Source organism: Acipenser ruthenus, chromosome 30 (genome assembly GCF_902713425.1).
Source record: "Acipenser ruthenus chromosome 30, fAciRut3.2 maternal haplotype, whole genome shotgun sequence".
NCBI classification, from domain to species: domain Eukaryota; kingdom Metazoa; phylum Chordata; class Actinopteri; order Acipenseriformes; family Acipenseridae; genus Acipenser; species Acipenser ruthenus.
This window is the reverse complement of record NC_081218.1, coordinates 14357986-14383685: the sequence shown is the minus strand read 5'-3', so window position 1 is coordinate 14383685 and position 25700 is coordinate 14357986. Positions and strand designations below refer to the sequence as shown.

Genomic DNA, 25700 nt, shown 5'->3' with positions numbered 1-25700 from the left:
CCTGGCATCTCACTGGTGTAAAATATATAAGTCAGTTTTTTTAGTTACTGTGTGAGCTGACGTCTTTGATCGTGTTTGATTGGCGGGTGTTGAGCTTTTTTAAAGAGGTTTTGGGTGTGAAAGGTGTGTGTTCAAGTTTATCTTGTGAGAATGAACCCAGCGCCCCCTTGCCCCCTTCACGGGATGGTAAGAAGGGTTACAGTCAAGAGGCGTACAACAGGCTGCAGTTTATACAGGTAGTTTAAAACTCGTTTTCAACGTGTTTCATTTTACTTTTGGAATCACAATTAAACTACCCGGAGAGATTTTATTATTATTATTATTATTATTATTATTATTATTACTGAATATCAGCATACCAAATGGACATATCCCTGGTTTTATCTCAGTTAATTGCATGTAATCACCTGATAATGTGTTAATTATCGCAGCTAAAGCGGATTAGCCAGCCGCATTTGATAACGCTAAAAGGAAACGCTGCAAATTAGTGCTGAGCGAGGTCTGTGAAAAAGGCAATGTGTAGCCTCATTCTAATACGGAATACCCGCCTGCAGTAAGGGGATCCTCATTTGCTTTGTAAATTAGCAGGTGTGGGTAGTGTTTAAATACAATTGTATTCGATAACATGTGATTTAGCCCTGCAGGTATCACGTCAGCAATGAAACCTGGCTATTAAAGACAGTCAAGAGACCAAACAGACTGTGGCCTTGACAGGTACATAGAGTGAACTGTAATGCTTTTATATGAAAGGATTTACGGTGCATAGCAATGCTTTATGCTTGTAAGGGTTGTATTGGCCTTAAAGCAGCGTTTACTGTGATTATGTTTTGTTCTAGTGTGTGTGTCCGTGTGAATGCTTAGTCATTAATGGGAAAAACACACCAATTCTAATTCACGGGAAGAAAGCACTAATGACCTACTACACAGTCCCAAACTCCTCAAATCCCATGTTCCCTGCCGCCATAATATATTCCTAGCACACTGAAGAAGGAACACTCTGAAACGTTTGTCTGCTTGACTTCAGTGCTATAATATATGTTACTGCAGCTTTAAATAAAAGGGCGTTCCATTTATGAAATGGGCGGGGCTTGATATTTACTTATTTGGAATTTTTGCTTCATGGTCTCTCCTCATTGGTTGACACTGAGAGCAGTTCATGAATAATGGTACCTAGCTTTTACTCGTGAATGATTTAAAAACTGAGCAGCAGGTTTTATTATCAAGCTTTATTAAATGGCTCTTTTGCAGCCCTTATAAAGAGATAGACGGACAATTATGCACAATGGCGTTTTTTCTGCCATGTGAATTACTTTAATATATGACTTGAGCAATCTTTTTGAACCCAGACCTCCCAAAGTGCTTGGTGGTAAATTAGCCTACAGCGCCACCTAGCCCCCTGAAAGGAAAATGTCTTACCCGTAAAGTTTTGTTTACTACCTGCTGAGTTTTTAACACGTGATTATCGTCTACAGGCAAAATACCAAGAATAATATTTGCATGAACAATCTTATTATTATTATTATTATTATTATTATTATTATTATTTGCATCGAATCCTATGTAGGTCCACTTGTGCAAGTTTAATCATTTTAAGGCATTTTCCCTCTGAGCATAATTGGGGCAAGGTAGTACATTTATGCCTGCAAATATTAAAGAAACGACTTCCATCATAAATATTTAATTTTTGGCCCTCGCTGAGGCAGCAGTACTATTTGCCGACACGCCAGTTCGGTGCAGTGCCAAATAATTTAAAGAAACATAGTTTCAGTATGCATTCAAAATGCTTTGCAAATAAGAATATACTAGCATTAAAAATAAACATGTTTCATTTTTGTGGGGTTTAAACCACAAGAGAATTCCACTTAAGACTGTATGAACTTCCGTTTAAACCAATTAAATAAATAAGTAAGTCACATTTTCCCAATGGAAAGCGCGGTTCTTCACTCTCCGTCTAGGTTTTTCGGTCGCACTTTGCTTAGTTTTTGGGAGATTCCGGAGAGTGACGACAGCACGCAGTCCTCCGGTATCCCGTCGTGCCTGTGTTTATCATCCAAGGAATGATGGCGGACGCCAGTAACAGCAGCTCTCAGTCTCCCGGATTCACAGAGAAATTAAAATCGTGGCTTTCCTGGTCGTGGACGTACCTGTGGCTTTTGTGGTTTATTATGCTCTTATTTTTGATGTACATCTTGAGAACGCCGTTAAAGCTCCAGGAAAGCCTAACTGCAGGTAACAGAAACAAATATTAAATAAAAATGACAACTGTCATACTGGCTTCAGACTCGGAAAGTTTGTACACAGCTTATTTTATAGTATAATGCTACACGAGAATATTCACGGTCTTAGTGGTTCACATCACTCTGATGTACACTCGTCTTGTCGAGTGGTTGTCAGCATGTATTTGTTTTTTGGATCGTAGTTAATTTGCCCTCAAGGAAACCAAACTTAAACAAAATTGTTTGCATGCTTTTTTTTCTTTTTGGGATGGTCCGTATCCCTTTATTAAAAAGTTAAAAGCATTCATTCCTTTTTAATGGATGCGGTTCCCAGGGTAACACATTAAATATGGCAAACACATCATGCTCCATGTTTGCAATTTAAACCATTAAACTGGCGAACGTACAAGCAGAATTCTGACTGTCGGAATGGTGCTTAATTTCTGATGCACGGTGTGAACACTATTTAAATGACGAGGAATTATGTATTTCAATGCATTTTAAAGGATACTTTGGATAATATCAGTTGCTTAAACGTGTTATCTGCTCCGTATCAAGGCACTGATCGATGGCAAAGCTGTATTTCCAGATTCCGTGTGATCAGAAAAAGGAACCGTTTGGACAGCCTGATTTATTGTATTGAAATACATAGGTACTGGTCATTTAGAGTCATTTAAGACTGGCAGGTTTTCACCATTGCCATACTTTTTAGTAACCAGCTATTAATAACATACCAGTAGTCCTCTTTCCTTTAGTAGGTACTGCAGTGAAAGCTTGCAGTTTACACAGGTGAGTTATTTACAGCATGTTGCAATTGTGCCTCCTAGTGGGTATTGGACAGAAGTGCAGGGTCAGTCCCAGACGTGACAGGGGGACCTATCGCAACGTTACTATTTTTTTCCAAAGTTTTGATGGATTAAAAAATATTGACATAAATTCAATTGTTGTTAGTTTAACAGTTTAAAATAAAATGCATACAATGCAAGGTTTGTCTGGCAGTGTTCAATAGTCGCAATGTTTAATTAGAAGATTTAATAATAATAATAATAATAACCCTCAAGGTAAGATGACTTGCAAACTGCTTTTCTTTCAGTTACTGTGTTTCTGAACACACTCACCCCGAAGTTTTATGTGGCTTTGACTGGAACTTCATCTCTAATATCAGGTCTCATTTTGGTGAGTAGCTGTTTGTGTTGTTTTTGTTATTGTGAAAATATTTTCAAAACACAACTCCTTCAGCAAGCCCTATTTTATTTTTTTTTGTTGAAAGAAGAATACATATTTTAAACTAGATCAAAACCGGTACTACAACTCTGTGCCAGCCCCACCTACTCTTCATGTGTATAGACAGAGAGAATGGGGCACTGGGAGAGTTTCATAGTCACAGCGTTGCATGATCTGAATGGAATCAGGACGGCTGTTCAGTCCAGCACTTAAAGCAAGTTCCAAACTAATCACAGATTTAGAGACACATTATGATAACCTAGCATTGCAGCAACCACTCTGATTAATTACAAACACCAGAACAGAATAAGGGGCATGTAAAAAAAAAATGAAATGAAATGAGCTGGAACCTGTGATTCGTCCCTTTCTCTTCATCTCACACGTCAGGAGATGGCTCATGCTTGGGTGTCAAGTGCCTCTCTCCCTCGTTGATCTGTGTTGCAGATATTTGAGTGGTGGTACTTTCGGAAGTATGGCACCTCCTTCATCGAGAAGGTGTCTGTGAGTCACCTGCGGCCACTGCTCGGAGGTATGGAGAGCAGCAGCACCTCGTCTCAACTGTTCACTTCCATTAACGGAGAGGCAGAACCTGGCAGCTCCAGTGTCTCAGGTATGCCTTTCTGTTCTCACCTTAGCCAAGGCTAGAGGTGCAGCCAATTGTAGTTCTTGATCTACTCAATGATGTACAGTACCGACACAAATTATGGAAACAGCAAATGATTTACAGCAAGACTAAGGGATTTTTATTACTCATTTTTCCTCACTCATTTAAGACACCTTACTAAATACCTTGGTGCCCCTGGCATGTCGTTCCTTCAACGGGAAATGCAGCATGGAAAAGAGTGCAAGTTTCATTGCATGCAAATGCTTGGAGAAAATAAAAATCTAATAGGCCTTTTTCATATAGGAAAATGTGATCGCTACGAAGTGATGGTAATACAAATTTAGATATTAGATTTACTGGGCTTTTTTTTTTTTTTTTTTTTTCGCTATATATAGTAAGTTATAACTTGTTTGTGTTTTGTAGAATGCAAAGTTTGGAGGAACCCACTCAATCTTTTTAGAGGGGCTGAATACAGCAGGTAAATTCATTTTCACATCAAAGGACACAACGCACCCTGCTGGCCAGGTGCCTGTTGAGGTCAAAGCAGACACCTGAAGGTCTGGCCCTTGTCCTGCAGAGGCAGGTCGCTCGACTTCATCTGCTGTGGAGATCCTGGGTGTGAGGAGGGGATTGGCTTGGGGATCGGAGGACACCCACTGACCGTCGGGGCTGTTATGGGGATTGTGTAATTGGAAATTCTCAAGCGGGGTGATTAAACAGGGGTAAAATAACTGGGCACTCGTAATTTAAAAAGTGGACCGATCAATTATAAATGAATAGTGGGCGTCTTTCTGTGAATAAGGCTTTGCTTGTTTCAAAAGGTACACGTGGGTAACTGGAAAGGAGCCTCTAACTTACTATGACATGAATTTATCAGCGCAAGACCACCAGACCTTCTTCACCTGCGATACAGACCAGCTTCGACCAGCTGATGCAGGTGGGTTTGCAGACACACTGTGACAGCAGAACCTGTGGGCTGGTCTCATCCTACATCACGGTGACAGCTGCTGAGTAGCGTGCAGATCATTCCACGTTTCCACGTGCCACTGGGATAGAGGTCCGTCTTTTTAGCAATGTCATGCTGTCACCTCTAACTTGGATCTCCAGCTGTGGATACTGACATAACTTGTTTTCAAATGAACTTTAGCCATTCAAATGCTTTTTGACCCGACTGCGATTAAAGATTGTGCAACAGGCAGGAGTTCATCAGTATACGCTTACTCAAGAAACATCTTGATTCAGGTTCATGCATTCCTGAAGATGAATCTGTCAAGATGAATTATATTCAGACAGGCGGGTTAATACACTCAGCCGGGGTTAATGGGTACAGAATGGCTTCACTAATGAGACTGTCAGTTTGTTCATTTGGACGGGTGTTTAGTGCAGGTTGACAATAGCCAACATTGTTGCAGTAGACTTCGCACACCTCTCTTCTCCCTTCTCAATTGTATTTTGAAATAGTTTTCATATCACCGGCCTCCTCTAATTTTATTTGAGGACAGATCTCAGTAACAGTTTTCTCAGAGTGCTTTTGGATGGCAGTTTAGTCTCTGAGCTGTAATTGGATCGCAGTGTTTGGTTTTTGCTGAGGGACTAACGCGAGTGTGACTTTAGGACTTAACCGGGAGAACCTTCAGAAAAATTTGATGTAGATACAGACGGGGGGGGGGGGGAACTGCTTAAAAATGTGTGTAATAGAAGGGTGGGAGTGAGATGAGGAACCGACTATTTCTCATTTATTATTTACAGACTAGATACCCATTACAAGACAACTTATGGTAACCGCAGATATGTGATTCGTATGAAACCGTTAAATATTAAAATAATAATTTCACTTTTAAATATTTGTTTTAGAATGGATCAGTAAAACAATTATAGGCACTGTCGATGTATGCAATGTAAATCTTGATTAAATTGACAAGACAAAAATTGGGGGGGAAGCAATAAAGTGATACAAATATTTTTTCTGTTGGCCAAAAAAAACTGTCAATTTTTTTGAGTGATGTCAGTCACAAGAACGGATGAACGTTGCTGAAATACGTGCTTAAAACAGAAATAAAAATAATCTGAAAGTGGGTTTAAAAACTCACCTGCGCCATTTGCTGGACTGTATTTTTCTTTGACGCATTCCTGCCTTTGAATTCCAGTAATGTTAGTAATTGCTGTGTATCCACTGTGTTTAAATGTATTGTTCCTTTTGGCACACAAGAAATCTGTACAGAGAAACAAATTGTGAGCTTGACTGCAATAGAAGAAACCTTGCACAGTGTATTTTTTCCACTAGGTGGCACTGTTTCCTCAGCTGTCAAGTCACTGGTTCAAACCGTTTTTACTAAGCTTTAGGTAACCTATCGCTACACTGAGACGTGTTCTGGGTAATTCTTGGACTGCTGACTGCACACCAGGATGTGTATTGACAAACCTTCTTCTCCCCCCACAGCAATTCAGAAAGCATGGAGAGAGAGGAATACACAATCCAGGATCAAGGCAGCGTACCAGGCTATCGAAATAAACCAGGAGTGAGTACCAAGTAGCTCTGCTTAAACATGCTCAAGGTTAAGAAACCATCATCAGGGTAAAAGGCCAGACTCGCTACCCAGGGGTCGTGTGCCTTTTCCAACACAGGGTATAGGTAACAAGCTCGGGTGTGTCTTATTAGACTCGTAGTAAAACCAGGAATGGATCAAACTGCTGTGCAATGGGCGTCTTATTGCCCTCCCTGAGAAGCATTTTTAAGCCCCTTCTCTCTGATTCCTAACCCTTAGTTTGCTTTGCCTGCAGGTGTGCCGCTGCCTATGTCCTGCTGGCTGAGGAAGAGGCCACGACCATCACAGAGGCAGAGCAACGGTTCAAGCAGGCCTTGAAAGCTGGAGAGGCGAGCTACAGGCAGAGTCAGCTGATTCAACACCACGGGGCACAGCAGGACGCACAGCACAGTAAGAGTAGCACACAAAATAAAGGGGCTATGTCATTAAAAACCAAGACGTTCGTGTCCATCTGCCACGGACCGTGACGACAGTACTGTATGTCGGGGGGGGTTTCATGACAATATCTGAAGGTATCATTGCCTTAATGAAAGAATGAGTCCTTTTCAAATGTTTATTTTAGGTTTCCCTTACTATTGTATGGTGCTCACAGTCTTTCTGAGTGGATCTGGGCTCTGTTGCTTCACTATTGAGTTACCATGTTTTCCTCTTTTGAGATTTGTCTGGCACAGCCTTCCTCATTCCTTTTTAAAGTCAGTTTATACAAGGCGATTCGTAATCTGCACAGTATTGTTGTTTTGCATTGTTTTCAGTTCTACTTAAATGGTTACATTCTTGAAGAGCCCTCTAGTGGCCAGACAGTGTGTCACAGGCACGGGTCTGTCGCCAGCTTATGCCATGCTTTGACACTGTTGTGTGAATGAATGATTCATTGATTTGAATCTGTTCTGGCCCTTCAGATTCTCCAGACAAGCCCGCTGAAGGCAGAAAAGGATTACTGGAGAAACGTAAAACCCAGAACTGCTCAATAAGGCCATCGCATAGAAAAATAAAATCACTTTTAATATGTTTTTACAGGAAGAGACACAAATGTACTGGTGTACATTAAACGAAGATTAGCTATGTGTGCACGGAAGCTAGGAAGAATTCGTGAAGCAGTGAAAATCATGAGAGATGTGAGTAAAATACTTTGCATGCTTATCATTGTTAAAATCTGTGTGCAGTTTTGAAAGACATGTTTTATAGAACTTTTTCATTATAGCTGATACCAGACTAAAGGAAGTGCTCAGTTTGCAAGCCTTACTTTCTGTCTGCAATTCTTGCACTTCCTAGATCCGACACCTTCTGTCCTGTCGATAACCAATCCGATGCTCCCCCTAACGCTGAATGTGCTTTTTGTCTTTGCAGTTAATGAAAGAATTCCCTCTGCTTGGCATGTTAAACATACATGAGAATTTACTAGAAGCACTACTGGAGTTGCAAGCCTACGCCGATGTGCAAGCTGTGCTGGCCAAATATGATGGTAAGAAGTGTACCCTGTGTCTTACACAGAGCGATTCACAATCACGCAGGGAGGAGGCTGGGAGACCTGAGGAACTGTAGGTCAAATGGTGCATCACAGTGTGACCCTGTCCTTTGAATATCATCCTCTACCTACCCTGTAAACCATGATGATCATCATTTTAAAAATAATTTTAAAATGCCTGCTGCTGCTTTGGTGGTGTTATCAAGGGAATTTGGTATTGGCGCTGCCGCTGGGTCAGGGAGGCAAAATTGTGAGACGCTGTGTTACAGCACCCCTGCTGGCCAGGTGCCCTGTTAACAAGGTAGCCCAGTGTACATGGGGGTCCCATAAGTCAGCCTGTATCATTTATTACACTGATTAGAATGTTAGATCAGGCGGTCACATCCTGTTGACAACTGCACCCTGCATCAGAATGATCTGCATTAGCTCTAAACACATTCCAGACTTCTGGGATTGATCCTTATAAACCTGCAGGCTTGCCTTCTTTCTTTTCAGATATCAGTTTGCCGAAGTCAGCAACGATATGCTACACAGCAGCACTCCTCAAAGCCAGGGCTGTGTCAGACAAGTAAGGATTGGAGGCGTTTACTGTGTTACATGCTGCTTGTGATTCTAGCTTTGACTTTCAGATCCTACATGAAAGATAACTGGATAATTACCAAGAAGGGACATGCATGGCTTAAAGTACACGTAGCTAACAAAATCACTCCAGTACATCTTAACCTACTATGTATTATGATTACTTAGTGGGGCTCACTTTTTCCTATATGAAAGATGCCCACATTTGGCTGGTTTCGCAGACCCTGATTAGCACAATCTTAGATTACTTCACTTAAGGTAACAGTAGGTAGTCCAACATTATTGCTAATCAGGGTCTCCCAAATGTGTTTTTTTTGTTTAAATATATATTTCCTCAGAAAAACTCCCAAAAAGCACAAAGGAAAATGTGAGATCCGTGATCTAGACTAGATCATATTTACTGCAGTGATTTTGGTAATGCCGTATGCTTTCATTTCGAAAGCTGAAAGTGAAAATAATGCTAGATATACTTCCGACCCGACTCTTCTGTCCAGGAGAAGGTGTTGCTTTGTATTGATCATATGAAAGGTTGCTGTTGCGGTGATCAGTGTTTCGCAGAGCGCTCCTCCGGTATTTAGAACGACTCTGCGCTGGTCCCTGGTTTTAAAAAGGCTGAGAAACACTGACCGTGTTCTTTCCTATCAGATTTTCTCCAGAGACGGCCTCGAGAAGAGGGCTGAGTACAGCAGAAATGAATGCCGTGGAAGCCATACACAGAGCGGTGGAGTTTAACCCTCACGTGCCAAAGGTGAGTGCAGACCCGCTGCCTGCGAGGAATGGTCAGGACTCCAGTACGTCGACGGTCTCTTCCTGTGCACAGAACGTACGAACCCACTCACTGACGCTGGCCTCATTTAAAGGACAGGCTGCTGCTTTGTAATTTCATGCAGCTCTCTGTCTAAAATAAGACCAGTGTGGTCGCTGTGCTTTGCAGAAAGCACTTGTGTGTGAGGAGAGTGAGGTCACGGCAATATTCACTTTGAAATGGGACTAGTTCATCACCACACTGCAACACCTTCCCAAACCTGATGGGTTTATGCATCCAGAAACCAGGACTCCATTGAAAGCGATCCCGTTTGATTCAATAACAATATTAATCCAGCATTGCTTAATTGCAAACCAGTGCTATCATTTGAATTTATTTCATCAGTATTTGATAGCAGAGAGGTTACATGTGGCCAACAGCCTTATAGCTAACAGAATAATTCCTTAAATCTTCCCGGGCAGTCACTTTGCTATACAGTTCCTAAATGTGCAGTTTTGAAAGAAGCACATAATTGTAAAATATGATATCTGGTACCACGCTATAGAAATCTCTGTTCGCAAGCCTTGGTTTTGGGCATGCTAGCACTTCCATCATGAAAAATATTCCATGGCAAAAGACTTCTAGTGGAAACATTTGTGGTGGATTTTTAGTTTCTTTTAGTGTTTGTTAAATGTGTTTGATTCCATGCTGCTCCTGGGGAATTATATTTCAATGATTGCTGCATTACACCGTCAGTCCATTACTGCATCGGGCGAGGTCCCTGACCATTTGATTTTGAACTCTGTAAACCTCAGTTGCTAAAGGGGGATGTAATCCTTCAATTCCAGTTTAATGTTCTGAAACTAATTGGACGAGACATGTGGTGGATCCATACTGAGCGCCACCTTTGAGTTCCTGACAAGCTTTCTCATGTTGTGTGACGTCCCAGCGGAGGAGAGGCACACATCTTCAGGATGAAGTTCTGATTAATTTGTTGGCAGGATACCCTTCTAAGTTGGCAACAGCTGTCTAGTTTGGCTTGACCCGTGCAAATCCATTCTCACACCCTGGTTGTACAGTAGAGTTAAAGCAAAACTGGGAAAAATGTGTAACTAGGCAACAGACCTCAGACAACCTCTACTGACTTTTTATTTAGTAGTGTTGCTATCTAAGCGCTCAGTTCTTTAGCTTGTTGAGTTACGACCACAAGTTGCAAACACATTGTGGGCAATATAGGAGTTAACGTGCCCAGAGGGCTCTAGTTGTGAAATCTAAGGACTGTGTGGCCCGTAGCTATGGAGCTAATCATGTGGTTCAATCTTTCATTTAAGATTCATTGGGTCAGTAGGGAAAATTGACAGGGTCTGTCGAAAGCGTGTTTCTGGCCGTGACGTTCAGGACGTGAGATTTTACAAAACTGGTCAGTAGATTTGTTACAGAAAATGGAAGAGAAACATTACTTTTTGTACTGCTTCAATAATGAGTGACACAAGTAGCATATTATATATATATATATATATATATATATATATATATATATATATATATATATATATATATATATATATATATATATATATATATATATATATATATATATATACTGACCAAACTACTAACATCTGTTTGATAGCCATTATTCAGAAGTTGTAAATGGCTTTAATGGAATCCGTTTGGACACTGCTACATAAAGTTTGCATCGTCTGTGCAAAACGTGCTGGAATAAAAAAAAAAACTCCATTAAAGACAGAACAAGAAGGGTGCACAACATGAATGAGTTTCTCCCCTTCCTGGAAGTTGCTATACAATTCTGATTTCCATGCCATCCTTGAAACTAAGAGTTGGAGCTGTGCATGGTTCATAGCAATATGAACTCGATGAAAGATTACAAGATGCCATTGTGGGGGAACTAACTAGAAGTGTCGTGTGATGGTCTTGAGTAGAGAATGAGCTAAGCTGAGCTCACACTTCTTCACAATAAGTAAATACATGTTTTGAAAACGCGGCATTGGGTGTTTCCGTTCATGATAAGCGCTCGGGACTCTGTTTGCTTTGAATAGTTTTCTTCTCACTCAGTCGGTAGAAATTATTTCAGTCACTTTGAATAGAAGGCTAAATCCAAATAGGCATCTTCCCACAGTGATTAAAACCCTGACAATGAGATTAAAATAACGGTACTGTGTTCGTTTAGCTAAGACCAGGAGAATCCGTTCCTAGAGAGTGTGTGTGTGTGTGTGTGTGTGTGTGTGTGTGTGTGTCTAATCTGCTGTTTGACAATCTTGATAAAGAGTTGAAATGTGATCACTGCCTTAAAACAAAGTTGCATCGTGACCCATTTAGTTGGGGAGGTGGAGTGGGGGGGTTGGACAATAATGAAAAACGTGTTGATTGCTGATGAAAGCATCTAGTCAGGGGAGGCAAACATATTACCGACTCTTTTGAACTTTTTAATCCTGGGTCGTAAATGACCTGGGGAATACATTTCTCCAGGGGAAGAATCGTTTCTCTTGTAAGGATCAAGGTGTATACAGATCACACTCCCCCCTCCTGCAGCATGCTGCTTTTTAGTTCCTGCAGTACGCCAGTCACTGTTCAATCACTGCACCAGCACTGCTGCAGGGGGAGCGTTATCCGGATACACTGTGATGTTTAGAAGACAATGCATCTTTCTCCTGACGAACAATTACAAGAAAAATAATGCAAAAATCCATAGAAAATGGAATTGCAACCCGAAAAGAGGGAAAAAAATATGTTTCTTAGCACACACCCAAAAAAAAAAAAGGACCGTAGCACAATTGTATTTAATTATTCAGTCAGGGCTGTAATTGCCTTGAAAAACTATCTCATTAAATACATTCCATAACATCACCGGGGTCATGCTCCCTCAGTCCCCCATAGGCCCATCAACCCACCGAAGCTAATACTCCGTGACATGCCCAATCTCGGAAAGCAAAACTTTTCTTCTATTTTGTATGCTAATAGCCACTTAATTTCATGCGGAGGGGGCTGTGCAGCAAATTGAGTGAAAATCCCTAATGAGGGGAAAACTGTTGGTCTAATTCCATTCCTATTGGAAAGCGCATGGGCCTGTGCATGACTTTGTTGAAGCTGGAAACTATTAGGGGCTCAATGGAGAAACATCAAATAAATGTCTTGAGGCTGTGAATCGGTTGTTAGCGTTGATTGCCTGTGCAGTGCTTGCCTTGGTTCCTTGTTTATAATTGCTTTGTTTTAGTGCAGTTCATGCTGTCGTCAAGTACTGCATGTTGTTTATTTCCACAGTGCCCCATGATCGTAAGAAATACAGCATAGCACACTCCTGAGATACATACAGCTAGGGCCAAAAGTTTAGCATCACCTAGAATTTTAGGATTGAGATAGAATTAAAAATATATGTGTGTGTGTATATATATATATATATATATATATATATATATACACTGTAAAAACCTTTGTATAAGTCTATTTTCTAGGTATTCTTAGGGGGTCCTAAAAAGGGGGGAGCGACTTATACACCAGTGGGACCTATAGGCTTTTTCCTGAAATTGTTGTCTCAAAAAGGGGGGGGGGACGACTTATACACAGGTGCGACTTATACACCGGTTATTATATATATATATATATATATATATATATATATATATATATATATATATATATATATATATATACACTGTTGTTTTCAAACACACTTTCCATTGACAAAGGAGTGTTAAACATACCGAAACGTTGGGAAGTTGGCTCATTTGAACAAAAACTTTTATATATGGAAAGTTTTTTAATTTAATTTAATTTATTTCAGGACGTTTGGAACAATAGCCCCTCTTCAGCTTTGTAGCTGAATTAAAATGTAGACGTTAAATTTAAACGTTTAAATATGATTTCAATGTTAGGTAATGGGTGTAGTCTTTTCTTTCTACACGGCTGAAGTGTAATCACACTGCTGAAGACGTCACCATCTGTGGGATCAGTCAGCGCTGTGGAACAAATGCTGCTCGGAAACACAGGGAACGTGAGTTTATCTACGAACTAGGAACTTTGGAACCTCTTGGAATGAACATTCTGTTCTGACATAATCATGACATCATCCACAGAATTTTTGAAAAAGAACATGTTCGCTGTGCTGTGTTTACTTTTCATTCTACACAGCTGAAGAAGGACGCTTGTCTGAAACATCCTGAAATAAATGATCTTGTGTACATGAAACAATGACCATGTACCATGTATTCTACAGAAGCGTGGTTTATTTTTCCATTTGACTTTTAATACTGTACGACTTGATGCTTTTTGTCGTCTGGCAAAATTTGAGGATATGTGTTTAAATTCTGAATGAAAAAGCCAAGTTCATCCCAGCACTAATTGCACCTCTGCCTACTGCGTCTTGGTCTCATGAAAAATCAGAAGATCTCCTCCAGCAATGACATGACCCCTTAATACCCCAAGACTGAGTGCGTAAAGGAGCCAAATTTACGATCCTCACCTTAACACACTGGGAGGTCAAGGGGGGTGGTCTTCTTGACCCTTTTAGGGAGTTTAAAGCTGCTGTTGTCAAACGACTGCAATGATTATATATAGACTCTACATCTTTGATAATAGAAGGGTGTGTTTGAGTGGTCTTAATCCTCCCCAAATACAGCTGTTAGCAGTAACAGGGTCTATAACCTCCTGCGTTTCTCCTCCAGGTCTCTTAAGCATGCCTGTCCATTTTAATAAAGTTCATGTGGAGCAAGTTAATTGCTGGAAGAAATCGTAGCCTGCTTGCATGACTGATCAAGTGCCAAGGAAATGTGAGTCCACTGTCGTGGCTGTACGGGGAGCGGGGAAAGAGTTCAGATCAGGATGATAAATTCCATACTCAAACCCAACCATAACCTAAAAAGGGTGGGCATCATGGCTAATTTTTTTTTTTGCATTTAAATATTTATAATATCTGGCTTGATCAGTCTATTTATCTGTCTGTCTGTCTGATTTACTAGTTCATTTGTCTAACTTTCCCCCATATCTACAGCAATGCATCTGTCTCTATCTCTTTTTTTTCCTGTCCAGTTTTATTGCAGTGGAATACAAAACCATTTTTCACAAGAGACACACAAAACAAGTATTGAATAGGGTTCATTTGTTTACACTGTGGCGCAGCCAAGATGGAAAGCGAAAAGCGCATTAAAGATGAAGCTTCACAAATTCTCATGAAAGAAATACAAGAGAATCTTCACATCGTATTATTATTATTATTATAGAAGTTAATTTGTCATGTGTAGGGTTTCTTTTGTCTGGTTTGGTTAGGATCTGGTGGCCAAAACTGCACATTTCTGTTCTAATAAGAGACGCTCTACATATTACCTTGTTGTAAATCACAAAAAACACTGCTTTTAAACACAGTGTTAACTTTAGTATTGTCACATGCTCTAGGCACAGGGTTGCATCTATGCACAAGGTTAGATGTACTGGAATTTTAACAACACTAGTCCACTGAAACTAGTCCATAGCATTTTAGCTGCAGAAAAGAAAACAGATTTTAAGGTTGGATAGTGTCCTCCAAATTTAAAGCGAAGATATTTCCTACTGCACCAATTTAAGCAGTAACAGGTACAGGCTGCTGTCACTGTGGACCCTTGCTGACTTTTGTTGTGTCCTGTTATCACAAGATAACAGGATTTGGCACGCCAATGAAAGTGAATAGCAGGGGAACTCCACTCATTATAAAATGTTGGGTCTCTAAGTGTGTCCATTTTATCACTAGCTGGGTGAGGAGCTGCGTCAAAGGTCATGCTTTCCAGCCAGCTCTCCCACCACAGGGCCTGTGTGTGTTTGTGAGTGTGTGTCCCGGCGATCCTTGCTCTGGAAAAATGGACTCGAGAGGATTGTCTGGGGATTAGCAAGTGGATAACCCCTGGACGTGTCGGGCCAAAAGAAGCCACTCAGCCAGGCAGTAAATGTACTTTATTCAGTGAGGGCACAACCTCGGGTGCATTCTTTCAGCAAAGTGAATGGAGGAAAAAGGTCAGCCTACAAAACAGGATTAGTAAATAATCTTATGGTTTGCGAAAAATCCGTTTGTCACTCTCAGCCTCCAGCCCATCTGGAACGATTCAAATTCAAAGGGCAGAGCGCAGTACTAACTACACCACTTGAACATTTTGTGTTTCTTTTTCATCTTATTGTTCACTAGCTGATGTAGGTAACAAAGTTTACACCGAGGCACGGGCTATTAACTGTTGTGCGTAGCAAAGAATTTACATAATGTAGTTTTGATGTGTTGTCTGTTTTAATTGATGGGGCTGGTATAAACAATTCAAAAGAGATAACAAGGGATTCTGTAAGCAAGTGGTCCTGGTAAGTGAGTGAAGAAACTTACACAGCAAAATCCCTACCCCTAGACTTGCTGTGACTCTTTTTTTTTTGTGTCAGTACTGTACAGGCATACCTAGTACAATGATATCTGCAGTGAGTAAGAGGAGATAAATGGAGGACTCCATAAACACTCATGGGGTTCTGTGGGTATTTAACTCATGAGGACAAGTGTAAACAACACGGCCAAACCCTTCAGGGGCTCGCTGGTTATTCGTCCATCTTACTGTTCTGTATATCCGTATGCCTGTGCCTGTGTATCAAACGCCATCAGTAGCCCCACTAGCTCTGAAACAGCTGCTCAGGTATGGGTTATACAGTGTTGCACAGGGTAAGGAGGAATTACTAGAAGTCTTTTGAAGTTTCTGTGAAGAGCATTGCCCGGGAATCAATGTGCTGTTTTTCATTGCAGTATTTACTAGAAATGAAGAGTTTAATATTGCCGCCGGAGCACATTCTGAAGAGAGGAGACAGTGAAGCAGTAGCCTACGCCTTCTTTCACCTCCAGCACTGGAAGAGGGTAGAAGGAGCCCTGAATCTGTTGCACTGTACATGGGAAGGCAGTAAGTATCTCTTAATCAACGCTACCGTTTAAACACTACACATGATCCAAAAGAGTTTTTACATGAGGCTGCTCCAATCAACTTGCTTAATTCGAGCAAATTCGACAACTGTAAATATCTCATAAACCATTTCAGCTTGCAGCATCGTATTTTCAGTGTTATGGAAATCTAACAGCTCCTTTCAAATTGACCTCTGACCTAAGATGACCACTTTATTGGGGTGACTTGTTATGCTTTTGTCCGCAGCTGCATTCTGTGATTCTCTCAATGAAGTTCCATTACAGGTGGGGTCCGGTGAACAGTAACAGTTTCAGAACCACATTGTTTTAACCTCAGGACACAACAATTCCAGTTATGCAGTAATTCACATGTGCAGTGTGTAATATTCATATTCCCTGTGTTATCCATTTTGATGAACAAGAGTTGGAGGAATTTGACTAGCTTCTCTGGCCCCTGAAATTTGAAGTACATGCACAGAGACACAATAATTGGGTTGGCTGGGATAGCAAACACAGATAACCTGCCCCCCGAGCATCCAGCCATGCCTCTGACCTCTGTCCTCCCAGCAGGGACTTCTGGTAGTTTTAGCTGCATGGGTGGTAGCTGCAGAGGAACCGCTTCAGTGTGTGCGGCGCAGTGGGGTGTGCTCTGCACAGTTTTGGGGCTGTTAACTGTGACTCTGTGCTAAGTGCAATTTTCCAGCACTTGCTGATGAATGATACCTCCAGCTGTGGGTCTATATGAATGTTCCTAGACATGGATTTCACAGTTAATGTGAGTGTGTGTGTGTCTTTGAATAGATCAGTAGGGTATCTCGGGGGGGTATTTCAGTGTATTGGTGTCTGACATGTTTTGAACCTGTGGCAGTGCACCTACCCCTTATTTTCTCCCCAATTTTGGATGCCCAGTTACTTTCCCTGACCTCAGCAATTCCCCTTGACGAATAGCTTGACGCTGTGGCGCGATGTGGAGAAACAGTCCTTGGCTGTTCTGCATCCCTAACCTGCAGGATCGTCCGATTCCAATACAAAGCTCCCGCTGGAATCCCCAGAAAACGACCTGCAACTTTGCACAGCCAGGATGGAACCTGCGCTCCCCTGATCTCTTGGACTTCGTTAATATTAGATAGCCCACGATTAGCCATGATAATGTTTAACCTCCTCAAGATGAATGGTTAAGGCTGAGATTTGTGTTTTTCAGCATTTCGGATGATTCCCTATCCATTGGAAAAGGGGCATCTTTTTTACCCGTACCCAGGCTGTACAGAGACAGCCGACAGAGAACTGCTGCCATGTAAGTTACTGAAAAACCCGCTCTGTCCCAGCACCCCACTCGGTCCTGGAATTCAAGCCCTTGTTAAGGTGTATTCTTTAACCCTTTGCGGTCCATTTATTAATCGCGCGTCAGGCACGCCAGGTCTAATTAATTTTCACACGCGCAGTTAATTTTATACGCGCTGTTTAAAAGTATTTTTTTTCACAGTCAAACGGGTTTAAATGGCCCTGCATATCAACAAAGCACACACTAGGCATCTCCAGCCCCTCCCCAGCCTTTTGTTTGCTATAGCGTTCAGCTGTGTAAGAAATAAATAATAATAATAATAATAATAGTCGTACATACCGATCGATCATCTCCAGATCACTCGTTTTATCACCAAACTCCTCAATAATGCGATCCGAGTCATTATTTTATTACTATAACATCTGAAAAAAGCTCTGCAAATGTCCATGATAGTCTCAGTGCGCTGACGCACTTAGCCAGCTTGTTTATTATGGACGCCCATTATCTGATACCTGATACCATGTATGACTATTCATGAAATACGCCTTTTTTTTATTTTTATTTTTTTTTTCCGACTTGTCTCGGCTCCTGTCGCTACCACTCGGCAATTGAATGGTTTTCTCGGCTTTTTCCGGAGAAAAAACGACTAAACACCCGTTTATTGCGTTGCTATAATGATGTCGGACCCAGTCCGACAAAGGACCTGTGAGGAATAATTGCAATGTCGGACCCAGTCCGACAATGGACCGCAAAGGGTTAAATGACCCCTGCTGAGTCTACACTGAACTGATTACATCTATGACAGCATGAGTGAGCCTCACCTGATTCTGCAGGGTTATGATTAGGAGCTGTTTCTGAAGCCAATAAGGGAGGAACTTGTTGTTTAATGGGTATCTGATAAGTAAATAGCGTAGTTTTAATAGAGAGTATATCTGAAACCCAGGGCTAGGGGTGCAACGATACACTGAGGTCATGCTAGAGGTCACAATATGCAGATCGCAATGTTTCGCTGTACATGTGCTAGTCCTAATGGGCTACTTTCAGGAAGCATGTGATCATGAAATCTATTTTATTAAAAGACCATACCAACTATAAAACACACTGAGTAGTGCGAGTTTCCAATCCTGTGTGTTTAATAATCTGTTTTTCAACCTCTCCCCCACTCTGTGCAGCCTTCCATGAAGTCTCTGTGTACCCCAAGAAGGAGCTTCCTTTCTTCATCCTCTTCACAGCAGGCCTGTGTTCTTTCACTGCAATGCTAGCGCTGCTCACACACCAATTCCCTGAGCTAATGGGAGTCTTCGCTAAAGGCGTAAGTAACGTGCCAGTGGCTTCTTATAGTAGAGCTGTCCTTCGGATGAGATGTAAAACGGAGGTCCTATTGGAAGTGACTCTGCAGCAGGAGTTGTGATGCATAGTTCACCCCCCTAGTCTCTGTAAGTCGCTTTGGATAAATGTGTCTGCTAAATGACTATTAATAATAATAATAATAATAATAATAATAATAATAATAATAATAATAATAATAATGCCCCCTCAATTTAGCAGTAGAACGACGACTCGACACTTTTCTGTTTGTGTGAAACATTGAAAAGATAAATAAATCTGTAAATGACAGTATTTTCAATCGCAATAAAATTACTGTTGACCAGTTTCCAATCGCAATTAAACCTGTGATTATTGGGCGTTATCTTTTTAGCTGAACGGTACCTTACCCACGTAGTCAACTACCGGGCGCTAATGCTGTCCAGTCAGAGTTCTATTGCCAACCCAAATATGAACCCCCATCGCTGCCAGCTGTCCCAGTTAATGTAACCCCTAGTTACATGGCTGCCGTCCCACAGCACAGTGCAATCACTTAAATATAATACTTTTCTGCCATTGTGCAGAACAGAGGGGAAGGCAATTTTTTTGGCAAAGAAAGACTATCTTTCTTCCTGTTTATTCAGTATCAAACTCTCACAGTTTTTAGCATTCTCTTCACACACACACACTGTCTCCCTTTACTGTCCGGAGACGAAGGTGCATGGTCAGTCTCACTGTCGCGGTCTCGATGCGTTATCTGTCGGTGTAGGTCCTGCACACATGCTTTCTTACGACTGTGATTGCACAGTTCATCAAAGGAAAGTCCATTAGTAATGGTTAAGGATTCTGTTTCACTCTCAAGAAGTCCTAGAGAGTGGGCTTCCACTTAAACTCCAGCATTCCCTTTAATCATTACCCTCACAAGATGAGCCACTTTCATGGGTACAGTTGATTGTTTCTGTGTAAGTGGCAGCGTTCTTTAAACCTACACAGTGCCTGGGGTTGAAACCTTTAACGACCTTGGTTTGGCTGTCTTCAAGATTTACTCAGTTTGAATAATCCTTTTATTATCAAGTAACTGTTACATGGCGGGGGGGGGGGGGGGGGGGCAGTTGCATTCAGGGGCACAAGGCTGAGCTGTGCTGGGGTTTAAACAGTCAAACCTGATCGCATTGGATTTATCAGAGGATATCCCTGTTCTGTACTGAGTGGGTATATTGAATCCCTTTTGAAGTAAGTGGGGCAATCAACTGTTTAACATGACATAAAATGGCAGAAACCATCACTTATCTTTTTCACACAGATCCAAAACAAAGGAATATATTGTGGCTACAAGTAATATTTTTAAGAAGAGTGGATAACCAACAAAAACAAACAACTGTCTAAGCCAAGAACTTCTTAATAGAAAAAATAAGTCATGTGGCATTGATTTGTTTGGAAATGCTGAAAGAAACTTAATACATTTAATGACCAGTGTTAGACTGGATGGCTTTCTCGTGTTGAATACATTGAGAAAGACATCTAGTTGAAACGTGCATCGTTGAATTTATTAGGTGTCTTTTAGTATTTCTACATTTACTAGACATTTTATGTCTCTTAAGTAAGGCCACATTTTGTTGGCACCGTGACTGGTCTTAAAAGAGAGCAGTTTTACTCCTAATATATTGAAGCATGCGAGGCGACGTCTTTCTCTGTAATTGAATAAGGCTCTGGAGTCCCTTAATCAGAAAGAGACAAATGGAATTCAGACCCGGTTGATTTTGAAATGGCGATTCCTCTAGCCGTGCTAGCTCTGAAAGATTGGCAACACAGGAGGTCAGGTTTCAAAGGCCACCAAGCTCCTCGGTTTGAACTCGCTTTGTTTTGGAAGATCAGTGTGTACAAAATCCAGTATGCATTCTTTTTTTTTTTAAATCTGCAGGCTTATGTTTCTCGTTGTAGCAAAATGATATATACTCCCCAAGGTTTAGCTTCGTTTTTTTTATTTTCAAAACAATTTCACAGAAATGTATCGGTGCTTATAAAAAAAAAAAGAAAATCACTCAATCAGTAGCAGTTTACCTGTTCTGGGTATTGATAGTAATATATGCTATTGGACATACATTATTCCTTATAACACTGAAAATATAAATTAACCACATTGCAGAAGAAAAAAATAAGGCTGTCCTATCTAATTTCTACCAGTCAGAGCAATTCCTCCAGTCTCGGGTGAGGATTTCTCAGACAGTGTTTAGTGTAAACTTGCTGGAATGTATGCACAGTCCAGCTACTAACATCTCCATTCTTCTCGGTGTCTGTTTCCCAAATATCATGAACTGTCAGCTCTGTCTCTGTAATGTAACTTGTTGAGTGATCAAGGGAATTGGTTTTGCAGGTGCATTCGTTGTCAAGTCATCTGTCATTCACTGCTATAAACATACAAACTGCCTGGGGTCTGTGCCGTGTGCAAATGGCCTTTTTAAAATGATCTGTTGGTCCTAACGGGACATTAGGATAGCTTTCTAGTTTCTCAACAACGATTTTTCGATCCTCTTTACATACAGTATGGTTGCATCATTGTCTGTGTAACCTGTTTAAAATAGTTACCCTGGAATTGTTTTTTCTAGTATGTACAGCAGTTACTGTGCACCGAAGCTCCATTCTAGCATCTAGCTGCAGACCATGTAACCTACAGCACAGGAAGTGATTGAAGAGCACTCTGGTATTGGTATTAAAGATGTTTTAAGCTGCAGATCTGTGGGGAGCGCTTGATTAAACCCTCCTATCAATCCTCTTTAAGTCCTGGTGGTTTTTTGAATTACTTGTGATAAGCTGTCTTCTGACTCCTCCTGTCCTTAATTCCAGGGGTAATCTGAGAGATTAGAAAAGACAAGTAGATCTGATCTGCTATTTATAAAGAGGGAGATCCCATTCCTTCCGTCTCTTATCTCGCAGCCCTGTTCTAATTGGGATACTGTGCGCTTCACGACACTCTGCTTCCCAGAAGTGTTCCGTCATAGTTTGGAAGCAGTTGAAAGATTAAACTTCAAAGGCACAGTGTTTCACTGTCTCCTGCCCTTTTTATAATGTGGAGTTGCAGAAACAATGGGTCTGTTCTTTTTACAGAAGCTCAGGAGGTGATGTTCAAGTTGTCTGCCACAGACAGGTATATATTGTAGGCTAGATCAGTGCCTAGTCTAGTGCAGAGCTGTGTTTTGCTGGATTTACAACAGATGCATTAGCTGTTCACTAGATGGAACTGGCTCGTGTCTAAAAGACACCTCGGTTGATGTTGCCTGTGTAACAGATGTCTACGGCAGACAAGCCGAACTCTGTGAGTCACGTAGTCGTCCAGAAAGCGTGGGTTGGAGTCAAGTCCTTTGCTTATGTACTTAAAAACCAAAAATAGTGTTATGAATCCATGAAGTAATGTTACGAGCTGTTTGGACATAACGCCATAAACGCATCATTCCTGGTGTGGACTGAAGCCGCCTCTTGGTCTGTGTTGATACTGAGCTCCTCTCACTGAAGCGTGTTACTGTCGTCGGAAAAGCTGGTTCTCAGTCCCACAGTAAACAGTCCTATAAAGAGATTTAATGATGCTGTCTCCCACAATCAAGTTTTATATGAAATTATAAGTAGCTTCATTTTAATGGCTTTCCTTATGAGTTTATAGTGTGTTCAGTATGAATCATCCGTCTCCAGATCTGCCTCGCTTTGAGCTTGTATTGCCGGGACTGGAACAGCCTTCCCTCGTTCCATTCAAGTCATGTGACAGTGTTACCTTTGAACTCTGTCAGCCCCCACAACGTGCTGGATGCATCATGGTCTTGGTCTGATAGCTAACTCAGATCTGTATCACCCACACTGTTATATGCTGTTTGGTGAACACCCATTCAATAGTATTGAATCGTTTTAAGAGCGCCTGTGTTTGCAATGTTCAAGCAGGTTGAACCACACAGTAAGGCTGCAGTTCTTGGCATTTCGGTTTTCATGGTGCCATTTATATCATTATTTAGACAGGGCTGTACCCGACTCTGTAAATCATTGCTGCTGAATTGTGCTGGAGGTGTTTTTTTAATGGTGCCATCTATAAAATTGTTTAGACTGATTCGCCAGTTGTATCTGCATCTGTAAATGTATTATATAAACTGAATTCTGTTTTATTTATACAAATGATCCCCCACACCTCCTAAATCACTTCTGGTGGCTCATCTATGGAGAGGAACTCCATGAATGGGAAGTGCGTTGATCCAATGTTATTGAGTCCTTGCCACTTAATGCATTTTAAAGAAGATTAAAACAGCAGTTTTGTTTTTATAATGTTTGCTGTTATTCTGAGTGATTTTTTTTTTCTTTTTGCAATCATTCAAATGCTGTGGGTTTTATTTAAGGTGAATTCAGGAGCTGCTCTTCATATGTGGGCTAGGTCAGCCAATGTGTGTTTATATGTAAACAGAGCCACCTTGGTCTGGGGTTCCACAAGTATGTTGAGAATTCAGAATCTGACAAGTTATTACAGGTAAACCACAGCAAGTTCTAATACGTCTCACGAAATTAATTTCACTGGCGTTTTGTGTTCGGTTTCAATTAAAAAAAAATAAGGAGCTGCCTTTTTTACATTGTGAATGAAACGGAATTCTCATTCAAGTTATGGGAGAAAATCAACGCTTTATTTAAGAGTTTAAGAAACAAAAATAACCACAAGTGGTATGAAATATGTCTGCAAATTTCCCCCGTCTGTTTGCCAGTTATAGGAAAGAACATATGAAGCTAGAAATGGTTTAGTATTGGTCTTTTTAACCCCCCAGCAAGTATTAATACATGTGGGAAAAGGTGACAGAAAGTCAGGCAGTATATTTTTCCTTTTCAGTTATGTTTTACTGTATTATTAGCAATGATGCAACCTAAAAAAGAATGTCAGTCTGTTTAAATTTAGTTTTTTTTTTTCAGTTTGTATTTAACTTTTCTTCCATATTCTGTCATAACCAGCTGTGGGGCTGTAAAATGAATGGCTTGATAAACACATTAAAGTCTTGTTTATGGTGGAATAAACTTTGAGTTTAAACATTGTTCGATGTGCGATTGCATGCAGTGCAGTTAAGTAGGCCGGGATGCCTGGGGCCTGGGTAAGGTAACGGTGGGATGTTTTGCAGCCTGGAGTCAGTGTTCACTTGGTCTTGGGCCACCATGGGTCAGATTCTTAAAGGAAAATTAGTTTAATTTTGTAAATGAAAAGGTGGGCCTTAGTTAAGGAACAGCTGACTGCCTCTCGCAGTATGAACAAAAGTGTGTTCTGAGGTAGTTTTTACTGCATGTTGTGAACTAAAGCTGGATCATACTTCACTTGTGTGACCATCGCTGAGGGCGACTGTGTTAGCTGCAGTCCATCACACAGGCGTTAGATCAATCTATAGCAGCATCTCTTTTTTTTGTCTCCTAGGATTCTCCTATGGAGCTGTATGGACCGTTTATTTGTGAGTCTGGTGCAGGTAGACAGTGTTTATAAATACGTACGGCAGTACTGACAGCAATTCAGGTAAACAGGTCGATCCTCAAGTGTTGTCTCAGAAAATGTGCCATGCTACTGTACATTATAAAGAGTAACCAAAACATCGAAATCTAGTTTAGAACAAACAGGAAATGTTTGAACAGTGAAGCAAAAGGACTTGCTGTAGTATTCTAATTCTGACCGCACTCTCCTTCCTCTGAAAGACCTGCTTCAGTGCATTATAGCTATTAAATAACGTTGTTTTGTTTTGTGTCTTTGCAGTTCTTCAGCACCCTGTTCGCTCCCCTAAACTTTGCCATGGAAAAGATTGAAAATTTCATGCCGTCCAGCTTTTGGCACCAGCTGACCCGAATCTGACACTAAACAGACAGGAAGGAACACCCCCCAACAACACAAGGGCTGATCTCCAACAGACACCCAGGCAGAGCGCACTAACCCTGCCCAGTGCGGTGGACAGGATCTGCACAGCTTACACACTTGAGGAGAAAGACTGCCTGCGAGTTAAACTCTGCAAGTGAAGACAAATAAACTTGATGTGACCCAAGGATTATTTTTAAATAATGCCCCCCCGTCGCCCCCCATTAACCCTTACAGTACTTTCTAAAAAAATATTTGTACATTTTAAGTGTAACTTTACAGTTAACTTCAATGAATTACAATGTTGGATTTTTGCCCTGCTGAAGTAATACAATACACACTCCAATAAGTATTGGGACAGATGAATAAATACACCAGGAGAGAAAGTAGCCAGTCTGACTGTAGCCAGTTTTGTGGCCTGAAATAAATTTTCGGAAACAATAAAACCTCCTGACCTGTGGTTTAGAATTCTGTGATTTAAAAGATTTCATGAAATGTTGAATGGAAATTGTTTTTCCACCAAAAAAAATAATAATAATAATAATTTAGAGCGCATGGTACATGTTTGTTCATTCATACTGTGTTCATGAGCTTTTTTAATATCTAATATTTGGAGAAAAAAAAAATGTTGCATTTCATAATAAAATCCCAGGATACTTACAACCAACTACAATAAATGTTCCTTTTTTTGTATTAATTTTAACTGCACAGCATGGTATAGTGTCTTTTAAGTCAGCTATCCCCATACCTTATTTTTTTACAATTCCTAAAATATGAATTATAGAATAAGTGTTCAGCACAAGGCTGTTTCACGAAGTGGATCTAGTTCAATAGGACGGAATTGTTTTTTGAATGTACAGTCTCTTCCTGCCCCCTGCTCTCAAGTTTTACTGCACTTCCATGTGTGCTTGCCCATACTGATCTCTGTGTTGAAGTAGTGACTTGGGTTAACTTTCTCTGGACCTGTTTTAAACTT

At 40.8% G+C, this 25700-nt stretch overlaps 1 protein-coding gene across 3 annotated transcripts; it reads left to right on the top strand.

Annotated features, from left to right (window-relative positions):
• The first annotated feature begins 140 nt into the window (after positions 1 to 140).
• Positions 141 to 25394, top strand: LOC117431736 (suppressor of tumorigenicity 7 protein homolog). Of its 3 annotated transcripts, none has more exons than XM_059004564.1 (15): positions 141 to 236; positions 3310 to 3392; positions 3885 to 4050; positions 4468 to 4522; positions 4866 to 4981; positions 6485 to 6563; positions 6826 to 6980; positions 7608 to 7705; positions 7938 to 8052; positions 8530 to 8623; positions 9280 to 9382; positions 16140 to 16290; positions 17491 to 17583; positions 18744 to 18883; positions 24629 to 25394. In XM_059004564.1, exons 3-15 carry the CDS (start codon positions 3972 to 3974, stop codon positions 24722 to 24724), a joined length of 1374 nt encoding a protein of 457 aa, XP_058860547.1. In that variant the 5' UTR covers positions 141 to 236; positions 3310 to 3392; positions 3885 to 3971; the 3' UTR covers positions 24725 to 25394. The 3 variants fall into 3 exon arrangements, with proteins under 3 accessions (XP_058860547.1, XP_058860545.1, XP_058860546.1); XM_059004562.1 differs by lacking the exon at positions 141 to 236 and adding an exon at positions 1925 to 2229; XM_059004563.1 differs by lacking the exon at positions 141 to 236 and adding an exon at positions 1926 to 2229 and having other exon boundaries at positions 8551 to 8623.
• The last annotated feature ends 306 nt before the right edge of the window (positions 25395 to 25700 follow it).

Excerpts from the sequence above, each read along its gene's own strand:
- LOC117431736 (XM_059004562.1), top strand. The coding sequence starts at position 2,058 with ATGATGGCGGACGCCAGTAACAGCAGCTCTCAGTCTCCCGGATTCACA. Across the intron at positions 3,393-3,884 it reads TAATATCAGGTCTCATTTTG|ATATTTGAGTGGTGGTACTT; the intron begins GTGAGTAGCTGT and ends TCTGTGTTGCAG. Across the intron at positions 6,981-7,607 it reads ACAGCAGGACGCACAGCACA|GAAGAGACACAAATGTACTG; the intron begins GTAAGAGTAGCA and ends ATGTTTTTACAG.